This window comes from Montipora capricornis, chromosome 4 (genome assembly GCF_036669925.1).
Source record: "Montipora capricornis isolate CH-2021 chromosome 4, ASM3666992v2, whole genome shotgun sequence".
Lineage (NCBI taxonomy): Eukaryota > Metazoa > Cnidaria > Anthozoa > Scleractinia > Acroporidae > Montipora > Montipora capricornis.
The window spans coordinates 34,328,435-34,353,930 of record NC_090886.1 but is presented as its reverse complement, the minus strand read 5'-3'; the positions used below and the strand labels follow the sequence as shown (position 1 = coordinate 34,353,930).

General features: G+C 37.6%; 1 protein-coding gene across 1 annotated transcript; it reads left to right on the top strand.

Moving 5' to 3' along the window:
* The first annotated feature begins 590 nt into the window (after positions 1–590).
* LOC138045992 (deoxynucleotidyltransferase terminal-interacting protein 1-like) lies at positions 591–21,482 on the top strand. Its single transcript, XM_068892673.1, has 16 exons — positions 591–712; positions 2,262–2,331; positions 4,284–4,342; positions 4,448–4,489; positions 6,204–6,306; positions 9,448–9,543; positions 10,340–10,387; positions 12,065–12,106; positions 13,100–13,131; positions 14,408–14,462; positions 15,110–15,168; positions 16,096–16,156; positions 17,755–17,823; positions 18,608–18,663; positions 19,357–19,442; positions 20,996–21,482. Exons 1-16 carry the CDS (start codon positions 618–620, stop codon positions 21,136–21,138), a joined length of 1,116 nt encoding a protein of 371 aa, XP_068748774.1. The 5' UTR covers positions 591–617; the 3' UTR covers positions 21,139–21,482.
* Positions 21,483–25,496: the final 4,014 nt, after the last annotated feature.

Here is a 25,496-nt window from a genome sequence, read left to right as displayed (position 1 = left end):
CACCTAACTGGCAAAATTTTGAGCTTTGAGTTTTATCCAAAGGCTGTTTATTTTGAGTGTAAGCTTTGGATTTCATGGTCCGCCATTACTCACGTTCAAAACTGTCCGATTGAACCTCAGAGGGTTGGATCTAGAGAAAATGACGTCATTTACGCACTAGCTTAAAATTTCAGCGTGTAAACGCAATTTATTATATATGCAAAACACGGGTTGAAAAGTCTGGAAGCCCGAAACTCCCGTGCTGCATATTAATTAGGCCCCGCACACACGCATTGCATTCTTAAACTAGTGTGTGTTTGATGTCATTTTCTCCTCTACCTAGCTCTCTCAAGATTTTGAAGTTAGTAATGGGGGATCAATAAATAAGAAAATTCCAGCTAAAATAAACAGGTATCTTTTTAAAATCAGAACTTAAAACTTGGGTGAGTTAGTGTTTAGTTAACATAGTTTTGAAATCCAAAGGAAAAACAAAATTTTTTTTTTGGTCGTAGTACCACTTTAAACTGTTGTGCATCCCACGGATACGCCCTTTTAGGCGTCTTGTGCAAGAGTGACGTCATGTGATCTTTTGCTGGTACTCCCCAGCCCTCTTTTCTAACCTCAAAAACGGAACAACAATGGCGGAAGCGCTAGGGGTTACCTATTCTTTGCGAGAAGTTGAGATGAATACTGATGAAAGATATGGGTTGAAGAGAGAATTTAGAAAACAGAAGTAAGTCACAGTCCTTTTTTTTTGTTCAAAGGATATCATCGACTGCACTCTAGGCTGCAAAAATTGAAAGAAGCTGAGCCTTCAGAATCCATGTACGTGGCTCTAATTTGTAGTCTTTCCGTCGAACATTTCAGCCAAGTCGCTTCAGTACTGCGGGTTGGGTCAACGTTGAAGTCTTCTGGAACAAAGGCAAAAGGAAAATGGTTCAAATAGCTTATAATTAGCGCAAACCTTGAAAAGCTTCGAAAAGCAATTGATCAAGCCTCAATGTTTAGCTTCAAGCTCAGTCCATTAACTCTAATTAATTGATTTTTAAAAGGATAAGCTAGTTGAGAGGTCGTGGAACTTAATAATTTTCATAAAAATTTAGCAACATATGAGATGTCTTTCGGAGGATTTTGAATTTTTTTAGGAGATTCCTCTCTTTGGTAGTATTAAAGGTGTACCTGTCTATTTTAATTAGCAAAGAACGGACACTTCATTCCGATAACCTTGGAAGGGATTTCCCCCATGCAGCCAACAGTAGATTATCTCGTCCAAACGACACTGAATTGACTGGGTTTTCGCATAACTACAGTATAAAGGACGCATTAGTTGCATATCACTGATCAGTAACCTTGGTTTTACCCCGGAAACAAAAGAAAAAGTTTGCATGATAATAGAGCTCAATTTCTGGAGGATTAGTTTGGTACACCAAACATGGCCGCCATTCCATTGTTTAGGAACACCAACATGGCCGCTGTGACATCACATGAAAACACTCTATTGTTAGATTTTTGTTCTTCAAAGGGCAACTAAGTTTAATACGTGTTGCGGCCCTGATTTCTGTAGAACTTTGTTGGCACTAGGCTACTAAAATCTTGTTTTTCTCCCTCAAAAATGCAAACTCCCAGTAAATGCTGTATCGCTTGTACCAAGTAGCAAATATTTATCTGCTTACATTTGTACATTTGTGTATTAATGTCTTATGCATATGGCAGTGAAAAATATAGCTCATAATTTATTGTGCACAATGAAAATATATATGGTAAGCAAATTGTATGTAATCATTACGTGCAAGGAATAAAAAAATTGGACTTGACATGTATGCCACCCTAGCTAGTGTGTGGCAAGTGATTGTTGCCTTACACTTGAAAGCTGGTATATAAACTCAGAACAAAGTACATTAAACCATTGCCAATCTCTACCTGCACCTTACAAAGTGATTACTTAACACAAAACCTTAACTTCACGTAACTTTTTCCTCTCAGGTTACAAACCTACTGTGACTTTCACTTACAAACCAGATCATAAATGCACCAATATAATCTCCTCACAACCAATCACATTTCTTTCCGACTACCAATGACTATGTACACAGACCACTGAGAGCATCACTGTTTGTTTGCATTTCCAACCATCACTTGACTCTGAAGTTGACTTTCACTCAAGTCATTGAAACGTCAGTTACTGCCAACAGTCCATCTCAGGACTACATTGTACTTTCAACCAGACAATCAAATTCCATTGAGGTAATTTGTTTCATGTTAATGTTTGTATTTCTTTTTAGACTCTCTATCAGAGAATTTGAATCAGGTACAGATGATCACAAGGAAAGCAAAAAGTTAAAAGCAGCGAGTGTATGTAATTAGTTATATAGTAATATATATATGTATAGTTATATAGCATAATCATTCGATGTATTTTGTCCTTCCTTTTCATTGGCCGAGAGCCCACCACGTGACCTGCAAATAACTGCCTAAAAATACGTGTTTTGTTGCAAATAATATTCTGCTCATGCACAATTGAAATCACGCTCTTGTGAGAAAATCGCGGATCAGCTCCGTGAGCTGTCAAAGGGGGATGATTCGACATCTTTAGTTGATCAAAAGAAGAGTGAGAATACTAAGAAAGGAACAAAAGTTGCACTCAATGTATTTCGAGAGTATCTCAAGGAAAGAAAGGTAGACGAAGAGTCACTCGTGTCATCAACGCGAAGGACAAGTGGGCTAATGCATATGTACTGAAGAGATTTTATGCTGAAGCCAGAAAAAAGAATGGCGAGCTTTACATCAAAGCTTCACTTGTCAGGATACGCTTTGAAAACTGTAAAATTCTTCAGCTTTGTTGATGCCTAGTGTTATTGAACGTTTGACAGTAAGTACAATTTGAAGTCTACAAATATATGTAATTATGCTGAGAAGGAAACCAATCGATTGGTACCATTACATGACTCTGCAAGGCAGCACTTACAGCTTCCCGGAAACAAAAACAAAAAACAAACTTGGTGATCGAATGATAAAACATTATTATTGACCTCTGTTATCGCAAAATATCGTGATTTGTCAGTGGCGAGCAGATCAATTATTTGCCGAAGCCGAATCTCGTCCAATAATTGTTAATTATTTGTTAGTAATTTTTTTTCCTTGAATTGTAATAAAATCATTGTTCATCAATAAGATTTGGAACTGGTTCCATGGGAAAGGGATGGTATGATGGAAGGACAACCTAGGTAACCATAGCAATGTCACACGCAGAACCACCACCAGCTGATGGTAGTAGTTAAATATGCATGGTGAGGGTGTTGGTGTAATCCGATGGTGCCAACTGATAACAGAGCTCACCACACTGGAAAGTTTTTCAACCTTTTTAAAGTACATGTACAGTAACTTTTCGACAGGAAGGGGTGCAGCTGAAATGAATAATTATTATTATTACTCATTCAGCTGTAATTTGTTGTAATAACTAGGAGGCTAAATGCAAAGTACAAGCAATAATATTAACCAAATAGGTCAACCTGATGAGGTGTCTATGCAAGTTGCATGTACATAAGATTCTTATCAGAAGGATTATAATATTAAGCTTTAGAGAGACAGTCATGAACTTGAAGGATTTAATCATACTTAATGCATTGAAATGGTTATGAAACTCAACAAGTCTTTTTTTTTCTTCATGTTTTTGTCTTTAGTTTTGGCCTTGATGGTGCACAAAACACACCTTTTTTCAGGAAGAAGATAACCAATCAAATCTTTCGATGAAATCATACGCAACTAATTTGTGAACCTGTGTGAAGTGAAAACAAAACATTGTGCACTGTCACGGTCAATTCAACATCGATTGCAACAACAATGAACATTCTTGCTTTTAAAGGTTTTGAGGTTTCATAACCTGTCGGTGTCTCTCGGTTAACTATGATTTTAAATAGTAATAAAGCCCCTCCCTGAAAAGTTAATACGTAAATTTCAGACTAACCTTTCTGTTTCCTAAAACTCTCCTGTGTTAAACAGTTGTCTGAAACCACATATAATTTTGTCAAATTTTGAAAAAATTGATTGTTTAATAAATGTCTCTGTGACATAAAACGAAAAGGAATATCAAGCCCCTTAAGCAAATAAAGTCTCCCCAAGCGTGTAGTTCTACCTGTTACCCAGCTCTTGTCATTGCTTGTGATGGCAGAGTCTGACATGACTCTGACCCACTTTTCAAATAACTTAACCGTGGTTTATACTAAGTAAGATAACTGTGCAATCTTTTTTAATCTTGCGAGCATTATTCTTTGATAATGCAATTTGTGTTTTTTTATTCTTTTTAGTCACACGACCATGATAGAAATCCCTTCAATATGACAGCAAAGAATTTTCCAAAACGAAGGTATGGTCCAAATCCCTTAAGTATTTAATTTTAGCCTGTCTAAAAGTTAATAATTTTTATTTGAGTCTCAAGTATTGTGACCATTTTTCTGCTGTTTTATTGCAGGAGTCGCATGCATGCATCAGTGGCTTCTTACAACCGTACCAGGTAGAAACAGTGACCAGTAGTTTTTGGGTTTTTTTTGTGCAATTTGCATATCTCGTTACCTATGTGAGTTTGCTTTACTTCTTTGGGGAATCACCTTAGAACGAATATGGAGAACTCTCCATCTTCAACCAATCCTGTGCAACCACTGAGGATTTTATTATTATTTTATTTAATCAATTTGCTAACAAAGGCGGGTGACAACACAATAGAACATTAAGTCCCCTACAAGGTGTATCACCCATTACCCAACCCACACCATGAACATAAAAACTAACGACACCGAACCCTACCCACTTATAATTTTTAAGAAAAAATAATTATTTAACAATTATTATTCCATGAGTGCGCGTTGGATATGAGATGGTAAATAGCCAACGAGGCACGTAGCGCCAAGTTGGCTATAACCACTCTCATATCCAACAAGCACGAATGGAATAATTATTGTTTTATTAAATTCCTTAAACTCGAAAAGTTTGGAAGTACGAAATACGAGCGAATCAAAAAAAAGAGAAAATCCTAGCGAAATCAAAAAAAGTTGATGAAGATGCGATGTTGTGTAATACCTCGTGGTCAGACAGACGCAGGCTCATCACTAAAACATTTCTTACCTTTTCGCGTATCTCTAAGCTTCGAAAGTGATCCAAACTTTCCACAAAAACGTTTTTCTTTTGCTTTATACCGAAAGAAATTTCGTTTTCTGGCGTAAACGTTTTTAGTTTAGCAACGCTAAGCGCAATCATTTACCATATAAGGTCAAACTAAGGTATATGAGCTGATAACCAAGATTGAGTGAACTAATCAGAGCACGAGAATTGCATTATCCGAGGTTGAGAATTTAATAAATCTCATTATTCTATACATACATAAACGTAAAAAATAAACATTAACGTAAAAAATATACATTAATGTACACTGTAAAATACAAAAAAACATAGAGCATATTAATTTATGACATTGTGTAACTATATAATCAACAAGAACATCTGGCTAAATTATTAATCCTTCAACATTTACAGCAGATAAGTTTGAAAAAAAGAGTGTCATCAGCATCAAATACAACATATAATCTAGTGAAGTACTTAGGATGTTTTTAACAAATTCTTAAAAACATTAACATTAGATTCAGATTTTAGATCGGGAAGGCAGTGGTGAAATATGGTTCATTATGTAGAACAACATGATGTAAAAGATTGATTTAATCATTAAATTCCAGTCTCAAGAGGCTAGTGACTCGTGGTTCAACATTTGTTATTCAGCCAAGCTGTTGCTGAATGTTAAACAACACAATATGCCATTACTCAAAACTGATCAAACAGTTTTGAGTTTTGGTCATGTGTAACTAAAATTTGTTACTGCAATACCTTACCTCAACCTCCTCAACAATATTCAGCACTTAATATTCCCACTGAAAGATAATTCTATATTTACATCTAAGATTTCCAACCAAGAAGCTAAATTATACATCAAACACTACTGCTTGGTGCAGCAGAAAAAATGTATCTTTGGCCTCGAAATACTCAACAACCCTAAACTTGAAAACCTCTCCCCAGAAACCCCTAGCATGTCATCCTACACACCTGTTTTTCTACATTACCCTCCTGATAAGAATTTTCCTGAATCTCTGTTGTTTCATGTGACTGTGTAAAAAGGAGTACTGAACTACGTGTATTTGCCTTATGGCTGGCTTTTGAAGTTAAATATTTACTGTCAACAGGGGAAGTACAGTAAGTGCTAACAAAGCTTTGGAACTTGTTCGAGCTGCTTTGCAACCCTCTCTGAATGCAGAAATTGAGGCAGTTTTAAAAAGCTATCAAGAGGTGTGTTTCATTTTTTTTGTTTTGTATAAGGGCTGAAAATGATTAGCAGTGCCACACAAAAGTGATAACAATAACAACGATAGTAATTATAATGATGATGACGATAATAATATATTATTATAATAATTATTATTATTAATTATTATTAATTATTATTAATTATTATAACTTTTTAAGAACTCTCGCAAATAAGCTTTCAAGCAAGAATAATGAACCCTACGCCAGTGTTATTTCCTGGCTACGAATACAGCTCTCATTTGCTATATTAAGAACTGTACACAGATGCGTCAGAGGCTCTAGATATCCTTTCAAATCTCGTGAGGTCTCAGAAGACTTTACTCTTGCTGTAGCTGGTCTACATTTGTACTCATAATTTTAGGCTTAGATTTTTGATTATCTTTTTCTTTAGAAATGCTTAATTGTATTTTTCCCATTTTTAAATTATTCACATATTGTAAACAGTTTTCTATCGTGAAGATATAATTTAGTTTTTAAAATTTTAACTAATTTCGATATATAGTTTAAAATTGTAAATATTTACTAATTGTTTTGATAGTTATTATTATTATTATTATTATTATTATTATTATCATTATTAGTCTTCATTCAATGACCATTTTGATAACATACAATTTATCAATACAGTACCGCCTGGAAGTATTGACCCCTTTACCGCGTCCTTGTCGCGTCACCCTGTCGCGACTTTCCCTCAGTATTCCCGCGGTAGGCCGCTTTTCTGCCGAGGGAAATTTACGGCTAGGCTCCAAAGTTGCCGCGGGAAAGTCAACCGAGGTAAACCCTCGGTAATTAAAATTCCGCGGTAGAGTTAGGTTTCCGTTAACTTTGTGTTTCGATAAGCTATTGTAGATTGTAATGTTGAAATCCCACCGAACAACAGAAACGGACCAAGTTTCGGCTGAAAATTGCGAACAGCAAAGAGGGTTATAGCCGCTAATCATGCACCTTGGTTTCCTATTCCTTTTACATGCGAAAAGAATATCCGTATTGTAGCTAGATTCCAACCACATTTGAAACCTTCTTGCGACATGCATTTGTATTTTGATTGCAGTGATTATTTCGAAGACTTATGGTGGACTATTCATTCGAAGGTTCGACGCTTGTCCCACTTGCGTGGACTTCGCCGTCATTTTATACATTTAAGTTTATGGGAGAATATGTCCGCTTGTTTTTTGCAGCTCAGCGCACGGAACATACATTTATTCATTTATTATTTCGATATCCTGCAAACAGGAGAGGGTTTTGACAATATTTACAAACTGAAAGCTTACATGTTCAGGGTGAACGGCTCGAAAACCTTGCGTGACCAAGTTACGACTTCTTGTGGTTTCCTACTGCAGTATTACTTTCTAAGGTTGTTTAGTGTAACAAATCACAAAAAAGAAAAACACTCCAAGGAAAGAACCCAGGATATCAAACCCCTGAAATAGTCGAAAATTATTTGATCTAAACTGAAAAGATTGTTTTCGTGCTCTGGGTAATCATTTGTGCATATCGGCGTGGTTATGCAAATTTATCACGAGTGGACGCCCGCTGCGAAAAGAGTTGCACGTGAAAGCGCAACGTGAGCACTGGAGCAAAGACGGTTCGAACATTCTAAAGTTTGTTTCGCTTGCTGGTTTTGCATTTGTTAAAATTCGTATGCAAACGATGAGCGTTCAGATAAGTAAGAGACTTCTTTTCTCCACTAACTACGGTCTATTCTTAAATTTGTTTTCCATGCGTAATCAACATGCTGCAATTAAAAAATATTTATGGAAGTCAAGTAGACTATTGCACGACTGATAAAACAACGCGAAAATGTATTTTGCTGCAATTGCTATGATATAACAATTTATTGCTGATGAAAAGCGATGAAAAAAGAAACCATTCTTAAATTATTCGTCGGTACGTTTGGTCTTAAACCTTTGTACCGACAAAGGCTCCGATGACTTTCTCATTTTGATTACAATTTCTTGCATTACGAATCGATTCTTCACACCATGAGATATAAAATTTGACAGGCTTCCCCTTATTTTACAAGAGCAACAGATCATTGTTCTTTCCCGCGGCAAGCCTCGTCTTTTCTCCCGCGGCAAATTTCCCGCGGCAAAGTGCACCTCGGTTTTACCAAGGGAAAAAAATTTGCATACCTCGGTGTCGCGCGTCCACTACCTGGAGCAAAGACGATACTTCAATACTTCCAGGCGGTACTGTATGTATCAGAAGTTTCATCAACCACTAAAATTAACAAGAATCACAATTAACTGACAAATCATATTCAAAAGCTAACCTAACTTGAATTTTGTGTAGTCCTAATTATACTGAGGGATCGTAGTTGACAAGTTGTGGGATATGCTTTTGCAAAAAGTGGGTCATTTTGATCACTTCTGATCTTTCTTAAAAGATAATGATCAGTTTTTCCCAGCAGATTGTGTACTATCAATATTATTATTCATGCTCAGCACATACCCTTAATTCAAACCTCTCTGAAGAAGCACTGAACAGCAGTGAGGTCCAATTCACTAGAACCCAGGGATGTCATTTGGGGCCATAACCCATAACACCTGTTACAGCTGTTATTGTCCTTTATCGACCTGAAGAGCCCCATCCAGATACGAGAATTTTATTTACATGTACTGTAAGTGGAGCAAAATCTTGATTGGAGAGTTACTAAAACTTTATTATGACGAAAATGGTGTTCCAATACTTTAGTGTTTATTTTATTGTTTATTGTAGAATTTCATATTATGTTCAATCCGCACTACTCGCATACAGTTAGCAAAAGCTAGTAGAGGTGAGCAGTGGTTACACGTGTATAAAAGAGAGAACAATTAGAGAAAGTTAGGGTATTCATGTACAAACATTGCACTGTAGAATGAACAGGTATACAAATAACCAGTTTACAAAGTATACAGTCAACTAAAATAAGTAAATATCATCTAAAATCAAATCAATACAAAATGCAAATATGAAAGGCCAAAGTATCAAGATATAAGACATATAAATTAATATAGTCATTTTCTTCTGAAAGTCTTTGGAGTAGGATACATTCAAAATTAGTAAATCATTTGAGTTTGTAGGATTCTGCTGACCTGCATTTCTTTTTAAGTGTTGTATTTTTTAAACTTTACTGTCTTGTAGATGTTTCGAATGGCAGCCCGTAATATTAAGGACAACACTAGTGAATCTGTCTCAGAAGAACAGATAAAGGCTGTTTTACGAAGAAGCTTGGATGAGGTTTGTCAAATTAGTGCTTTAAATTAACTGCATGCGACATAATTATTGTTAAGGGCACAGGGATGGCACAGTGGTGAGAGCACCTGCCTCCCACCAATGTGGCTTGGAATTGAGTTCCTGGCTCATTGTCATTTGTGGGTGGAGTTTGTTGGCTCTCTCCTCTGCTCTGAGAGGTTTTTCTCAGGGTAGTTCGGTATTGCTGTTGGCTCAAAAACCAACATACGATTTGATATGAGTTGATTTGATTTGATTTGATTACAGCCCAGCGTCCCCAATTAGCTAGAAGTGTCCCAATGCTAAATACAGTTGACACATTTAGTATTTTATTATGCTGAAATTGCTGGAAATTAATTGTGAAAAGTAATGGATTGCCGCAGTTATGCTATGAAGTTACCAGTTAGCAGTCCTGCCCTCCAGTGCTCATTGCACTGGTTGCACTGAAAATAATACGAATTCCATTTTCAGGAAGGAAAAGTGAGAAATGTTTCAAAAGTACAGTAAATTTATGTTTCTCATTTTGATCTCTCTGGTTTAAGGAATTCATACCACTTGCCATAATTCTTCTTGTACAGACTTCAGACCCCCAGACACGATACTCAAAGTTCTTCAAGCATCAACAATCAGATCTTGAGTTGAGAGACGTTTCAGTTGTAAATTGTAACTATAAAAACTTTAGAGTGAAGTGGTTTTAAATAATTCATTTTCTACAATGTACATCCATTTCATATAATATTTAGGCCTCATGTCCAACATGACCACCATATCACTAACCACTAACTAAAACATTATATAACAGGCTAAAGTACTATTCAGACTGGACACCAAAACCCATGCAGACAGTAGGGTAGGTAAATTAATTTGTGTATACCTTTTCATTGACATTGCCTTTCATTAATTCAGCAATTCACTTACTTGTAATAGAACCTCAGATATTATCGCCATAATCATCATTCAATTGGGTCAAATACAGTGTACACTGGTGTGGTTGACTACGATCTCAGACAGACTTGTTGTAACACACAATACACTTTTTTCCCTTCAATGTTGATGTTTGGTGACTTAAAGAACGTGATTAATTACCTGCTGTTCAAAAAGTTTTACAGGGTAAGGGTTTGTGACTAGTGTTGTAGCAAGCCAATACCAAACTTCCTTTAAATTTTCATTGTAACATGATCCAGGGTCTCCTAGAATTCTTTTTTCAAAATTGATGGGTGATGTTTCAAGTTTAAATGGTTACAACGTGAGCGGCAGTGTTGTATGGTCCTTTAAGAGTTAGGATTGTTTATTTATTGATATAGTTAGAATGTTAGTTATTAATTGATCATGTATATATACGTATACAATTTTTATTTATTTATTCATTTATTTATTTATTTATTTATTTCACTTTTCTCTGCATATTAGCATGTATTTGCTTGGGGCCTAATCAGCCTCATCAACCTGAGTTGAAATAAAGTTACTTACTTACTTACAATCTGTAGGGGCCCATACAACATGCCACAAATGTTGTAAACAACTTGTGAAATGAATGCTTTGTAGCAGTTACTATTGCCAATGTGTTAGAAAAGCGTACATACGGCAAACTTGCATTGGTGTGTGCTCCAAAGAGAGATTCGATGTTGTTTTGGGAATTATTGGTTTCAGAATGTTTGCACCAAGGTTGTCATCGGATTTGAATATTTATCTCATTTTTGGGCAGTGATTTCCTTAAATCGACGTACACATTTTCAGTGGCACACTTGGATTTTAAAGTTAAAGTTGTTAGGGTGCTCTTGCCCCACCAGTAGATTTATCTCTTTCAACTTCGCAATTCAAACAAGAAGAAACGTGTACAGCAAAAGATCATATTTGGTCAAGTATTGTAGATGATTAAATATCCAATGAAGTTGTAGCAAGCCACAACATTCCCGACTGTACTTTAAGTTCAAGACAAAGTTGTTTGGTGCACTGAAGTGTAGGAATTACAGATTGTTTGCAAAGTACATGTAAGGACTGCACTGCTGTCGGCATGGAAGCAAAGCAGGATAATGTGGAATGAAAGGGAGGAAAAGATCAGCGTCATGAGATTGGTGTTGTAATTTGTTCTTAACCCAATTTTCAATAACTTTATGGCATAGGTTTGGATAGGTGGAAAATAAATGGAGGCATTGCGAAATGAAAAGTAATAAAGTAATAATTAATAAATAAAATGTGTTTGGTGTTGTATTTGTCTCATTCATCTTCTTTCAAAGTTACATTCTTTTATAAAGTTCATTGCATCATACAAGAACATGTGGTTGTATACTTTATTACAATCACTAGTGCTTGTATATATATAACAATTCATTTAATAATTGTATTAATTCCTTCATCAACCCCAGCTTTTCTCTGCTACCCTTTCAAACCCTCCCCGTGCTTTCAGACAGATGAACTTTATCACTCTTTACAGACCATGCATGTGACCTGAATAGTGCGTTTCTGTTGGCTGTCACCATCATGAATTATTAATCGGTTTTACAAATTATTTACATTTGTTTTGCAGTTGAGATATGAGAGGGGAGACAGTCCTGTCACTGTTAGGAAGGTTTGTGACATAAAATAATTTAAGAAATGATTCTTATTAAAGTGTGACCCATTAATCTGATCAATCAAGCCGTCTCCCAAATTTGGACACACACAACACAACATTGACTCCTGGCAGTGAGACTTGACAGATAGTTTTTACTCTTGTCTAACGCCAGATGATTTTACTCGTCAACTGGGGGCAATCCCTAGGGTATTTGAGGTGTCAGTGGGTTAAGTTGCAAATTGTACAATAATTATTGTCATGTAACAACTTAAACGATTTGTGTATACACAAAATAATAGAGCGGTTTCAATTGAATGTCGAACTTTAAGGTAATTAGCGAATTGCTGTCATTATTGGTTTTGCATTACTTCACTCGGCAATTGGTTCAAAGTTCTTGTGCCATTTTGCCAACCAATCAGAAGTTAAGTCAAAACCAATCATGGCTTGCACATGCACATTTTCACGGGCTTTGTGTTGGCTACATGTACGTGTAATTACTTCAAGTTTTGATTGGTTTACTGAATTGTCTCTGTCCTTTTTGATTGGCCAAAGTAATCACTTTGGTTTTGGTTTTACAATACTCGATTGAAACTCGCTCTATATACATACAGTTCTTGGAAACTGCATGTAACAACACAAAATCAAATGCTATGAAAAAAGATTGTTTTCTTTACATGTACATTGTACGGCGAGGAAAAACAAGGCCGCATGCACTAAGTTGAAAATTGACAAGTAAAATAGTCTGGTATTAAACAGAGTAAAATCAATCAAGTCTCACTCCTAGGGGTCAATGAGTTACATGTAAGGGGACATGTTGAGTGGATGTAGAGCTTGTACATGTAAACCTGTTGTCTCCTGAACTGTTCCACATTAAAATAAAATCTATTAAGTCTCATTTCTAGAAGTCAAATGGGTTCATAGAAGTGTTCTCTGAAGGACAGTTTGAGGGAGGTTGTTACATGTAAGTACACTCTACCTTACATGTTACCTTTTTTTTTTCTTTTCTAGAAGAGAACACGGCCTGATCCAGACAAAGAAAGGTGACCATCAGCATATTAATTTGTGTACATCATTAACATCAACATTTTAGTTGTTGGCTGAAACATACCTGAAGTTCTGGTATTTTACAAACATGAATATGATCAGTGAAGCTATGAAGATGCATTTGTGTTTTGTTAGTAGTAATTAGCCGCAGACACAACGTGCTTACACAAGAGCTTGGCTAGAGGTGCCTATGAAATGATGCTTTGCAATAATTATTGCAATCAGTTTTTGGTAGCTTGCATAAGTTTTTGTCGGAAGATGATAATTTGAAGACATTAATTTTGACTTTTTTACTTGAGAAATGGTGGGATGGACCAGTGTGCTTGGTACATACTGGTATAAGCTATTTCAATTAACCCTTTCAGGCCCGATAGTGCCAAATGGCACTTATAGATTTTACTCTGTCTAACGCCAGACGATTTTACTCGTCAATGGGGAACCCCTCGGGCCTGAAAGGGTTAAGGTTGTCAGATAAAAGTTTCAACCTTATAAAGACAAGACCGAAAGGTAATATCAGCAGCGATCCAGTTAATTTTTTCAAGTGGGGAGTTATGTCGACCATTTGACGGGTCACCCAGACGTCGTGCCAGCAGTGGCCTTTGGCTCACACATTCATCTGTCGGGACGGGAAGCTTTCTTTGTCGGGTTATTGACCCGAGACCCGACTCTTATCTGGAACACTGATCAGTAGTTCTCAATTTTTTTTTGGAGGCACGACAAGTAGGATGGAAGAAAACACTGTAAAAATTTGTCTGCATGTTTTAAAACTGAAAAACTGTATTCCTTTAATGTTTCCAAGTTTTTTCGGTCCCATTTTTTCAATATGTACATGTATCATGGCACATATGACAAAAATGTGTACTTTTACCTGTCTCTTAACCTACAATAGTTTTTACATTGATTGTTTGTAATACAATAAATATAATTATAGGTCTTTTATAGACGTACTGATCTGAAGTTGATTTGTGCAACAAAAGTGACATTGACAATCAAACATAGGCTGACAATTAATCAGTCATAGTTTCTAAGTGTCGCTTTGTTGTGAAATAATTTTGAATGTAACAGAAACTTGAGGGTTTGTTTTAGGCCATGTTCAAATTTTTCAACTCAGAGTTACATGTAGCTGCAGCATGTTTGATAATTAAATATCACTCCTAAAGACATATTTGTGTCTCCCAAGATGGAAGACAATTTAACAGCACTTATTACTCTTGTATTGCAATATGCATGGATAGAACCTGAAGTAACTGTGTTTCTATTTTTTTTCTTTAGTGAAGAGTCACCTTCTAAATCAAACAAGTTGGAGACCAAAGCTTTTACTTGTGACGTAAGCTATGTGAGATGGAAATATGACATTTTCAACTTAATAAGTGCATGATAGAAATGCTACATAGAGGTAAAAAGGTGAACAACTGCATAGACACAAAATTTAATGTTGAAGCAAACACAAGCAGAAGTGCAAGTGCACTAAGAAAATTAACAGAGAAATTCTCATTTACTTGTACGTGTTCTTGTATGATTCATTATTTTGCCCTTGCCTTTGCATTTCATGTGACTGTGTTTTGAGAATCAAGGCAAAAAACACTGCCATCTTTGGAAAAATTAGTGCATTCTCTTGTTGAGCATGATTTCCAATTAGGAGTTTCCTCAGGAAGAAACCCAGACCAATCTGGTCTGTTGCATATGGGTGATTGACAAATTAAATGTCAAATAATTATATTCGGCTTTGCAGCTGTGACGAAGTCCCACAGAAGACAATCTTTCCTTTGGCTTTTAAATAGTTTACATTGCTTTACTCCATAATGTTCAGTCAAGTAATTATGGACAAAGACTATCTTTTGCTTTTCTAAAAATATCTATACGTTTTAGAAACATGTTGCTTCGTTCTTATATGCTTGGTCTATCATAGATTGTATTGTATTATCTTGAGCTTGTATTGGAATCACATGTTTGATCCAGGCTTTCTTTTTTTAGTGGGATCCTGATAGCATCAATGAAGACACTGAGTTTGTTATGGGAGTCAAAGCAAACAAGTTAGTTAAGTTATCGACTGTAATAGTTTAATCATTTTCTGTATACTGTAAATATGCTCTGGCTTTCCTTGCACTACAAAATGTGCCAAAGAGTACACATCACGATTGTGATATTTACAAATGTATTTGGCTTAATGATGGCATGGTAATTGTACCTACATGTAATTGATAAACACCTCTTGCTAAGCGAGTTCTAGGTCCATACTGTAAAATTACTAAGTGGGCCATAAACCAACCATTTTTTTGTTTATGGGCCAAGTACAAAGCGCATGGGCCATAAATCAATAGCAAAAACAGAGATCGGTAATTTTGCAATTCGGACCAAGAAAACAAGGTAAGCAAGATGTTTATTATATCTCTGTGGTAATCAGCCTTGTGGGAAAGGAAACTACATGTAGTTGAAGTCAAGCAGAAGGTTCAAATCCCACTGTTGTCTCTTACTCACCTTATTCCAAAATGGTCGTCCATTTAATATTCTTTTGTTTGATTGGCTTCGTTCAAGGGTAAATATATTTTTGAATTTTACATTCGAAGGGGAGGCCAAAAGGGCGAATTTGCAAGGAAAGAAAAGAGTGCTAAAGTGGCAGCCATTTTGCAATAAGGTGTATAGACAACTGAAAAATCCAGGTGGCCTCAATCATGAATAGGATTTGAACCCAGTACCTTCCCCTTTTCCTTTCATGGGTTCATGTCTTGTTGAAGCCACTTGAATTTTTCAAGTGGCTGTAAGAGACAATTTCTTAAATTGCCCAGATAACACTGAGGACCACTTCTCCTTTTCAGCAATAGTATCCTAAGAATGTGCCAAACAATACTTTTGTAGACAGTTCAACAGCAGGATTGAATGTCAGCTGAAGCATGGGCTCATTTATGGCTGCTGTGTCGATGAGATTAGATTCATTAGCACTATGGTTTGATTTATCATAGGGCTCTGGGCTTTGCTGCAACTCGAGGAAAGCTTTACTACAGACATCCAGAGCTGTTCAAGGTAAGTGCAGTCATTTCAGACTATGGCACCGAATATTCTAGACAAAGAAAAGACAAAAATTGAATTTGAAAAATTGTAAACCAAGAAAAAAATTGAAACACAACATGTATACAGTGTACCTACAGATACTGGACAGTAAGTGAATCAGATACTGTATGTCCAGAAATGCCCCTAATTAGATGCATGCAGGTTTCAGTAAGCACCATGAATTGTAATGACTGGGCCACTTGGCTCTTGTAGGAATAACTACTATCAATTTACCCACCACCAGTGGTACACTGCCATGGTTTGTGGTTTTAGGATTTATGTACCGCACATATCACAAAGTCTCATGACAGTTTACAATTCTTTCCCATGGGTGAGATCGGATGCCAGCTTGTAAAGGGGTCTCTGGCTGCCGCTATCAGTCCGTATTATTTTGATCTCACCCACCCACCCAATCCATGCATGTATGCATGAACATTGTGTAGGTTCTTTAATGTCCCACAGTGTTGATTAACAGGAAAGGTTATGAGACAGGGCCTGCGGTTTATAGTCCTTATCCAAGAAGACTTGAAAAAGTCTAACCATTTGTGGGTATAATTACAAAGGCAGCACTTTCTCTTTAGTTATTTTAAGACCCCGAGTATTGGTCCTGCCAGAGTCGAATCCACGACTTCCCTCATGGCAGCCCGGTGTTCAACGAACTGTGCCACCAATACATCACGAAACTGATGTGATATGTGCAGTATATAAATCCACTAACATTGCCATTACACCTGTACCATCAAAATAAGAAACTGTCATTTCAGTAATTAAGCTAATAAAAACTCTAGTGAGTGAGGGTAATATTTGAAATGTATCTGGATGTGCAAGGGACATGTGCTTACCAAAGATAAGTGGGAGATCATACAATATTGAAAGAACTAGACACGTGTGAAGCCATGCTGTGTGAAAAACGTTTTATTTGTAAACAAGGCAACCAAGGTGGACGAATGCATGTAATGTTCACGTGCATGATACTACATCCCTCCCAACCTTAAGGACGGTGCTTACTAATTAACAATATTTTTGCCCCGGTGTGTGATTATGCACGAAATGTAGATCTTAACAAGTGTTATTAAAATCCAAAAAGAAAATTGGGGGTAACCACGCATTTTTCAAAGATAAGTCATGAACAATATTTGTAAAACGCTATAAAATACAAAGCAATGTATGGCGTTCTTTTTCAAATTGAAACTTAATTATCTCTCAAAAGTGCATGGTTACCCCCAATTTTCTTTTTGGATACCAAGAGTACTTACTAAGATCTACTTTCTTCGGATAGTTTTAAACCACGCAAAAATATCCCTGTATTAGTAAGCATCACCGATAAGAAATCCGAGTATCTCTAGATGCGCAGAACGTATGCGCAATAACAATAGTAGGCACCGTCCTTAAATGGTGTATAGAGCATGCTCAAATGGTTAAGAATAGTGTCCTCTTGTTAGTCAGATCAGCGCGGTGTCTTTTAAATAGCATGGTTTCTTTCCAGTTCTTTGGGGTGGCTGTTATTCTGGTGGCGCTCATCCAATATGTTACAAGATTTCATTAAGTCAATTTTTTTAAATGCCTTTTAGTATTCTGGGGACTCTGATGATAAACTGTGGCTTTATGAACAAAATGAACTGCCCATCACTGGAGGCAAGGTAGGGAGCCTTATACTAAATTTCATACTAAAAGTAATTAAGGAGTTAAGAGCATAAGGCCTTTAATTTGTTTCTCAGTATATGTGGGATCCGAATTCCAAAAACCCTTCAATCTCGTTTGTTCAGAGAGCTGAGAAAATCCACAAATGAGAGTTAAGTTCATAGAAGCTAAGTGGACTGTCGTAGTTTAAAATATTGAAAGAAATGTATGTATGTATTCAAAGTGCTTGCTTTAGACGTGAACACATGGGCCAACAAATTGACCTGCCCCCCCTCCCCCACCCCCCACCCCCTCCCCCCTTCCCTTCAATTGTGGGGCTTCATGGTTCAGTTGGTAGGGCATTATATCGGGATCGCAGAGGTCATGGGTTCTAATCCCGTTTGAGCCACCTTACTTTTCTTAACTTTATTGAATTTGTTGCACGTACAAAATTAGTTGTCTTAAATTGTCCAGATAGGTGTGACGATCATTTCTCTCTTTCGCAATATGAATATTTTTATTTCAGTTGATTTTTCACTTTCACAAGCTGATATGAAACCGTGTGAACTTCTCCTTTCTCAAACAGAAAGTGAATGAAGAGAGAGCCGCTAGAACTCAAGTCAAAGGCCATGTGCAAGAAAGTCACCTTCAAAAAAGCACTCTCCCTGTTTTTTGTTTTTTTGCCCAAACTTTGCCTTTTCACAATGTTTTACAAAAGTAAAATCCAGCTTCTTTAGCTTAGTCGAAATGGCATTTCGAAAGAGTGTGAGGAAAGGTTTTCTTAAGAGTGTTTTTATTACACAGGCCTTTCTCATGATAGCAAACGACATCAGGAAGCTTGCAGGTCATGAGGACTACAGGTTAGTCAGTCAATACGTCTCAGGTGATCTTGCTGTGCAGCATGATAAGCCAACTTACAGCATTCTACGGATAGCTGACAATTCACTTGATCGTGTGCCTTCGCCCTCATCTCTGCTGCCGAGATACTTCTTTCTAACCTGGTTTTCTTGGTCTGTTCTGTACGCTACGCGGCATCAGCATGTGGAAAAATGCAGGGCAATATGTACATTTATTAATTCCACTATATTAGTAACAGGAAATTAACGGATTACTTTGCATTGCAAAGGATGAGTGAAGACAGCCTGCACCCAACTTAAAAAAAAGAAACCGAAAAATTACCTTTGTTACCAGTGCTTTATAAGCTACTTTAACCTGGTTTGTAGCCAGTTGATCCAGATGATCAGGTTTGGACCACAATATTTGACATTTTTATGAGGAAAAAAACTGGTGCTGCTCAAAGACTGATTTTCATTCCTAAGATCGAAACGCTAATTCTCCTAACTAGTATCGTTGATTTCTTTGTTGAGTTGTCAGGAGTATTTGGAGATATATCAAGATCGCACCTCTTAAGGTGATAATTATCTTCATTCTTAACACCTGTCTTGACTGTTCCGATCACTCCTGGGAGTCAAAGGGTTGACTTAATAGGAAGGAACTAAATCTTGGTGATACCTTCAGATTCCAACTTTTTTTTTTTTGCTTGTTTGAAACAGAAATGTGGAAGGTCTTAATCTTGAAGAAATAAAGGGCTTTAAAGTTCCACCCCAGATGTTGGAGAAGATGAAGAACCACATGAGAAGTAAGCAAAAACTTCAATTTTCAAAGTTCAATGTTGACAATTCAAAAGAATCCCCACTGTGTAGACTATGCAGTGTATAAGGAGAAACTTTTTGACATGTAGTGAGTGAGTGAGTGAGTGAGTGTTCCAAGCTTGCTGTAAAAGAGCATAAGAGTATGCATGACAAGGTTTCTCAATTCTTCATTGGAGACTGTGGAAAGTACTACGATTCTCAGTTGAGTATGTAACAATGGAAGTTTGGTGACAAAGTTTCAGCGTTATGTTGTCACGGGCAACTTGCTTCGTTTCCAAGGGTAACTTTTCGGGGTTTGACGTCATTTAACTGGTAACGGTCGCCAGTTTGAATTTAACCATTACCATTTGTAGATTTTAGCGGGTTCATCGCTCATGCCGTCAAGGCCCTAAAAGTTACTCTTGGAAACGAAGGAAGTTGCCCTTGACAACATGTTAACTTTAACGCTGAAACTTTGTCACCAAACTTCCCAAGTGTTATACTCAACTGAGAATCGTAGTCTAAATTTGTACGAAAAGATCGTTCAAACTCGTTCAAATAGGCTCCGGAGAGAGTGACCATGAATGAAGTGGTTTTTGTTGTGGAACACGAAAATTCAATGCAATCATGCCATTGAGACGAGGAGACCATATCTTGTGGTATTTGAGATAAAAGAAATTATCTGGACAATGTTTGATGTGGTGATTCCAGAAGATAAAGTAAGGAGAGAAAATTGACTACCATAATTACTAGGTTATGGGGATAAGAAGGGTGCTAAGTCTTGTTGAAACTAAAATTGATTATATTTTATGAGATCAATGTCCGGGTGTATCGAACCAGGACACTCTCGGACATTGGCTTCAAAATCTTGTTCCTCATTTGCAGAGGTATCCTGCTTTCGTCCTCTGTTCGACACATTCATACTCAAAGAACAAGAATACACTCGAAACGACAGCTGAAGAGATAGTTACAAGTAACAGCAAAACATACAAATTTTAGCAGAGCTTGAAAATACGCGGCCATCTCAGTTCGCTGCTCACCTCTGAAAATAAAGTGTTTACTCAAAGTTTATTTAGATACCTACGGTTTGTAACCATTATGAAGAAACCATCGAACACATGATCACTGGCTGCGCATAATAAGCAAAATCCGAGTACGTAGTATATATAGACAGGAAAACACCTCCACTGGTAAACATTAGGGACCGTACGCAAGGACGGCGGCGGCGACAGCTTCGAGAACGCCACAACACAATGGGCTTAATAAACAAATACAAAGGCTCTGCACGCCCTGCACGTGCGTTTTACATTTTGGTTTCATTTCTTTGCCGTCCTCACCCTGCGAGCAGAGCCTCCTTTTGTCTTTTTGACAATTTGACAATTTGAGAACAATGATATTAATAATTCTTTCAAAAATTAATTTTCATGATGATGATGATGATGATTATTATTATTATTGTTATTATTATCATCATCATCATCATCATCATCATCATCATCATCATTATTATTATTATTATTATTATTATTGAATAAGGTATTGTTTTTCCTTTGGTTCCTAGAACTAAAGCGAGAGGCAATGGCTCGAGCTGAGGCCAGGGACAAAGTAAAAAGCGAACCTTCTCAAAGGATAGAAAAGAGAGATGTAGAAGAAACTGCACACAGAGAGATGTCAAATTACGACAACAAACAATTTCAGGAATAAGAAGACAATGTCATAGTTGTAGAGTAGATTTTCCATTTGATAAGTGAGTTTAACATTGTCTGCTCTCCTGACACCTTTAGCTTTAAAGCAGTCGCTAAGGTGAAAATGTTAGGATCACCTGTTACTTCTCTTGTCTATTAAGACTTGTATTGTTCAAGAATAATTTTGGTGGCTTTAGGATCTGCAACTAACAGCATTAGTTCATATACCACACCGACTAAATTCCCGTTACGCTATTTTTCGTCCTTTTACTTTGTTAATTTTAGTACAATTGAATATTGCTGTGAATCATGTGACAAGGATTTGATTTCCCTATTAAATCACCAAACGGAAGCTTTTCCGGATCATTGTCATTGCTTCATTTTGTGGCCAGTGCTGTGAACATGGCATAACAACCCATTTTATCATGATTAACGCCAACCCGTTACTAGAGTGTAAACAGCAGTAACTACTCTCGAACACACCAAGGAATATTGATATTTGCATGGACGTTTTCAGCCGACTTCATGAAACAAGTCAGCGAGCATCTATTGATGATGATGGTGTGATGTGTCTGAGAAAAAAATGATATGCAAGTTGCTTGGCAAAGCGGAAGAAAATTAGAGGAGACGTCCTTTTATCCTCATATCGTACGTGCGTGTGGTAATAAAAACATTTTGCAAGTTTTTGGTGTGACCGAAGAGGGATTGGATAGGGGGTTCGGGCTTCTCGCACTACCAGCTTGCGTGGCGCACGCCCGGAATTGACACACAGTCTTCATAAGATGCTGGGGCTCGCATAAGGTAGGAGAGGGAAGAGTGAAACTGCTGGCAATCTATCCCGGACAGGAATCGTTCCTTCGACACCAAACTGATGCTCTACCTATTGAGGTACAAGAACAAGGCACCGCGGTCAGATAAGGACAATCCAAGCAGTCGCAAAAAAAGCATGAAGCCAAGTAAGCACATTACTGCGTTTTCAGTTTAAAAACAAATGCTTGTAAAACGTTTTCTCCCATTATTCACACTTAGACGCTTGAATATGCCGTCGAAAACGAAGTCTTTTGAAGTACTACCTGTATTTCAAGACGATCTCCACGCATTTTGAAAATGCTCCAGTGTTTTGTGTGGACAAGGCAAAAGGGAGACTTAACGTACTGTGACGTCATCGCGTAGAAAGCCTTTCAAAACTAACGTGTTGATGTGGATAGGTACAAACAGTGGCTTTTCAAAACGCCCCAGAAAATTTTATGATTACTTAGTTTCGTCCTTTTTAAGGGTTTAAAGTGGACAGGTGAAAGGTTGGTGTGGATGAAAAATAATTTGAAAACGCGTTGGTATGGGTAATTCCTTGGACACTTACTTGAAAAGACGCTACTTGTCACTTGTTGAAGCAGCACCATTCATTAAAAATTAAGTGGATTATGGCTTCGTAAATTCCAAGGCCGTTCATTCCCCTGCCCCCCGCCCCCTCCTCCACGGGGGATACATTTTTTCACCTTTGCTTCCTCAGGTTGGTGGATTTGCTTAGTTTGTCACCCCATGGGTGGGTCCCTTTTTAAAAGCCAGTGGTTTTGTTCGGATTTTATCACAACTATATGTGTTGTTGCGCTTTTAAATCTTAAATGATTTTAAAAAGATTGTGCTTAATAATTAAACAGCCAAAATATATGACTTAGTTTCTTGGGGCATTCTTCCAGAACCCCACCGTGGAAATTTGTAAGTATGAGCTGGCCTCACCGTCAGGCGTTTGCACTATAGAATGCCAGCAAAGCCCGGGAGTGGGGAGTAAGGTTTTGAGCCTTCTCGGAATTTGAAATAGGGAGCTTTAACACAATACGTTTTTCAGCCACAGATGGCAACCGGAAGTGAGCTGTTTTCCTTTTTAACGCATTGATACTTCCACATTTGTATAATTGGGAGAGACTACTCCCCTAACAGGCGTAATGTTCACTTCTGGTTTCCATCTGTGGCTCAACAACATCTTACGCTTTAGCTCCTCCCTAATGACGAAACCATGATCCCAAGCTAAACATAATTTTTGTATATTCCGAATGAACCTTGTTCTGTTGATTACGCGTGCTATCTGATGTCAAAAACAAAATCAACAAGATCCTTTTTCATTCATTCTGTTATTTCCTATTTTATCCCTCACTATAAAAAGCTCCCCTTAAAATCTCTTTCGCTATACTTTGTTTCAGTCTTTTCTTTTATTCGCCTCTTTTTGGCTCCTGTAGTCCGTCTACGATCTTTCGCTTCAGTAATTGTGGTTTCTATTTTCTGTGTTTTCTTTCCTGACGTTGTTCTTGAAGTCTACTATATTTAACAAACTGTGATGTGAGATTCCATTTTGCCGTGTGTCTGTTCAGTAATAGATCACAGAAGACGTCATCAAAGTGGGGTAAGAACAAAAAGTCTCACTGATGTATAGAAATCAAAACAAATTTTAATGGTAGCTGCATCCGTTACTTTAAGTTACGTTAAGTTGCGCAACTTAACTTTCTAATTTCGCGGCAAATGGTGGCAGCCTGTAGCCTACTTACAGGCGATAATTCGTGCCCAGTGCAAGCGCGAAACTCTGATCCTGACAAACCGGTCGCCATATTGGACGCGTTGGTGCGTTAGTGAAAGATCTGGGACAAGTGACAGCAAGGGGTACGAGGGTCAGAGAGAAGAGGAATAATAATAATAATAATAATAATAATAATAATAATAATAATAATAATAATAATAATAATAATAATAATAATAGAACTTATTTTCAAACGGTAATGTTTAAAGCTGAATAGCTTGTGGGATCGTGCACGAATGAAATCAAATCAAATTAATACATATCAACAAGAGTGATTTCACTCTTGATATCAAATCATATTGGTTTTTGTGGAAAGGGAAAAGCCGGAGTACCCGGAGAAAGACCTGTCGGAGCAGAATAGAGAACCAACAAACTCAACCCACATATGACGCCGGATCTGGGAATCGAACCCGGGCAACATTGGTGAGAAGCGAATGCTCTCACCGCTGCGCTATCCCTGCCCCGGAATTCGACCAGGCGGCTTTTTCCGTCCTTTCTCTTAGCCCCCTCCATTCTAGTTCCCAGATCTCATCGTTTCTCTTAGCCGGCGGGGCCTTCGCACGAGGAAACGAAAGTCTCTAGAGACATAAGAAATTCAATTATTTTTCATTGGCTAGCTTGCGAACAATAAAATTTTGAACCGAAAGTAAAAATGGCCGATGTGGCGCAATGGGGTCAGCTGGCGCGAAGCCGGTTGGTTAACATGATCAGATTGTCTGTTTAATGCTATGATATTACTTATTGCTTCTTTCTGATCGATACGAAGGGACTAGATCTTAGCGGATTGTGCTCCTAAAAGTGGCATATTATGCTACTAGCCGTGCTCGAAATTTTGCCAAATTATGCCAAAATTATGCCAGAATTCCCAAATTATGCTCTTGATATCCGAAATGACGTAGATTTTGTACATATAGGCGCGCAATAACGACACCAAATAAGCTGTTGTTGTAAATTTATTTTTGTTTTATGGCAGTTTGTCTCAGCCCTCAGCTGTGCAAATTGGCTGCTCGCATTTCTGAACCGTTTGTAAAATCCTTCAACGACTTAACGATCCTACTTGAACATACTGACTGAACTAAACGAATATAGTGCTCTCTTGATTTAAATTAACTCAAACTATAGCGAACTATAACGTTGAAGATATCAAGCCACGAAGTAAATCAACTTGTCTTGACAGTTCTGAGTTCTTTCAGCACCAATGATTTCTTGAATAAACATGGATAAGAGTAGTACACACAAGTCAACATCAGCGCTTATTTTACTGCAACATTGTGCAGGCCTGGAGATAGTCTGCAAGAGAGCTGTCCTGCTGATCGCTAAATGCCGCTGAGAGTAGGGAGAAGGCTCGCTCAGCTGCAGCAGAGGAAGGCTGCACCAATAGAACCTGCTTCACTGCGGCTGACCAACGTGGAAGACGCTCCACATGTTGTTACCACCCTTCACTTTCTCCTCTTCAGTGGTTACCACCACGTCCTGCTCGGCAGCGACATTATCGGGCAGCTCTGCAATCAAACCATCTACGATCCTGTCTACACATATACATCTACATGTTCCAGCACTCGGCAAAGTCCCTTTTTGACTTGTGGCTGTTTCTGCTTAGGTGGCCTCATACATCACAAGCCTTTTTAGAGACATCACCGCAAAGCCGGCCACTTCTGCTGGAGAGAACAGGACAACCACAACACCGGGGACTTTACCCCCTACTCTCGTCGCATAATGCATGGGTCTCTTTAACGTCCCACAGGGAACTTAAGAACATAAAAGATATTTGTGAGACGGGGCCTACGGTTTATAGTCCTTATCCGAGA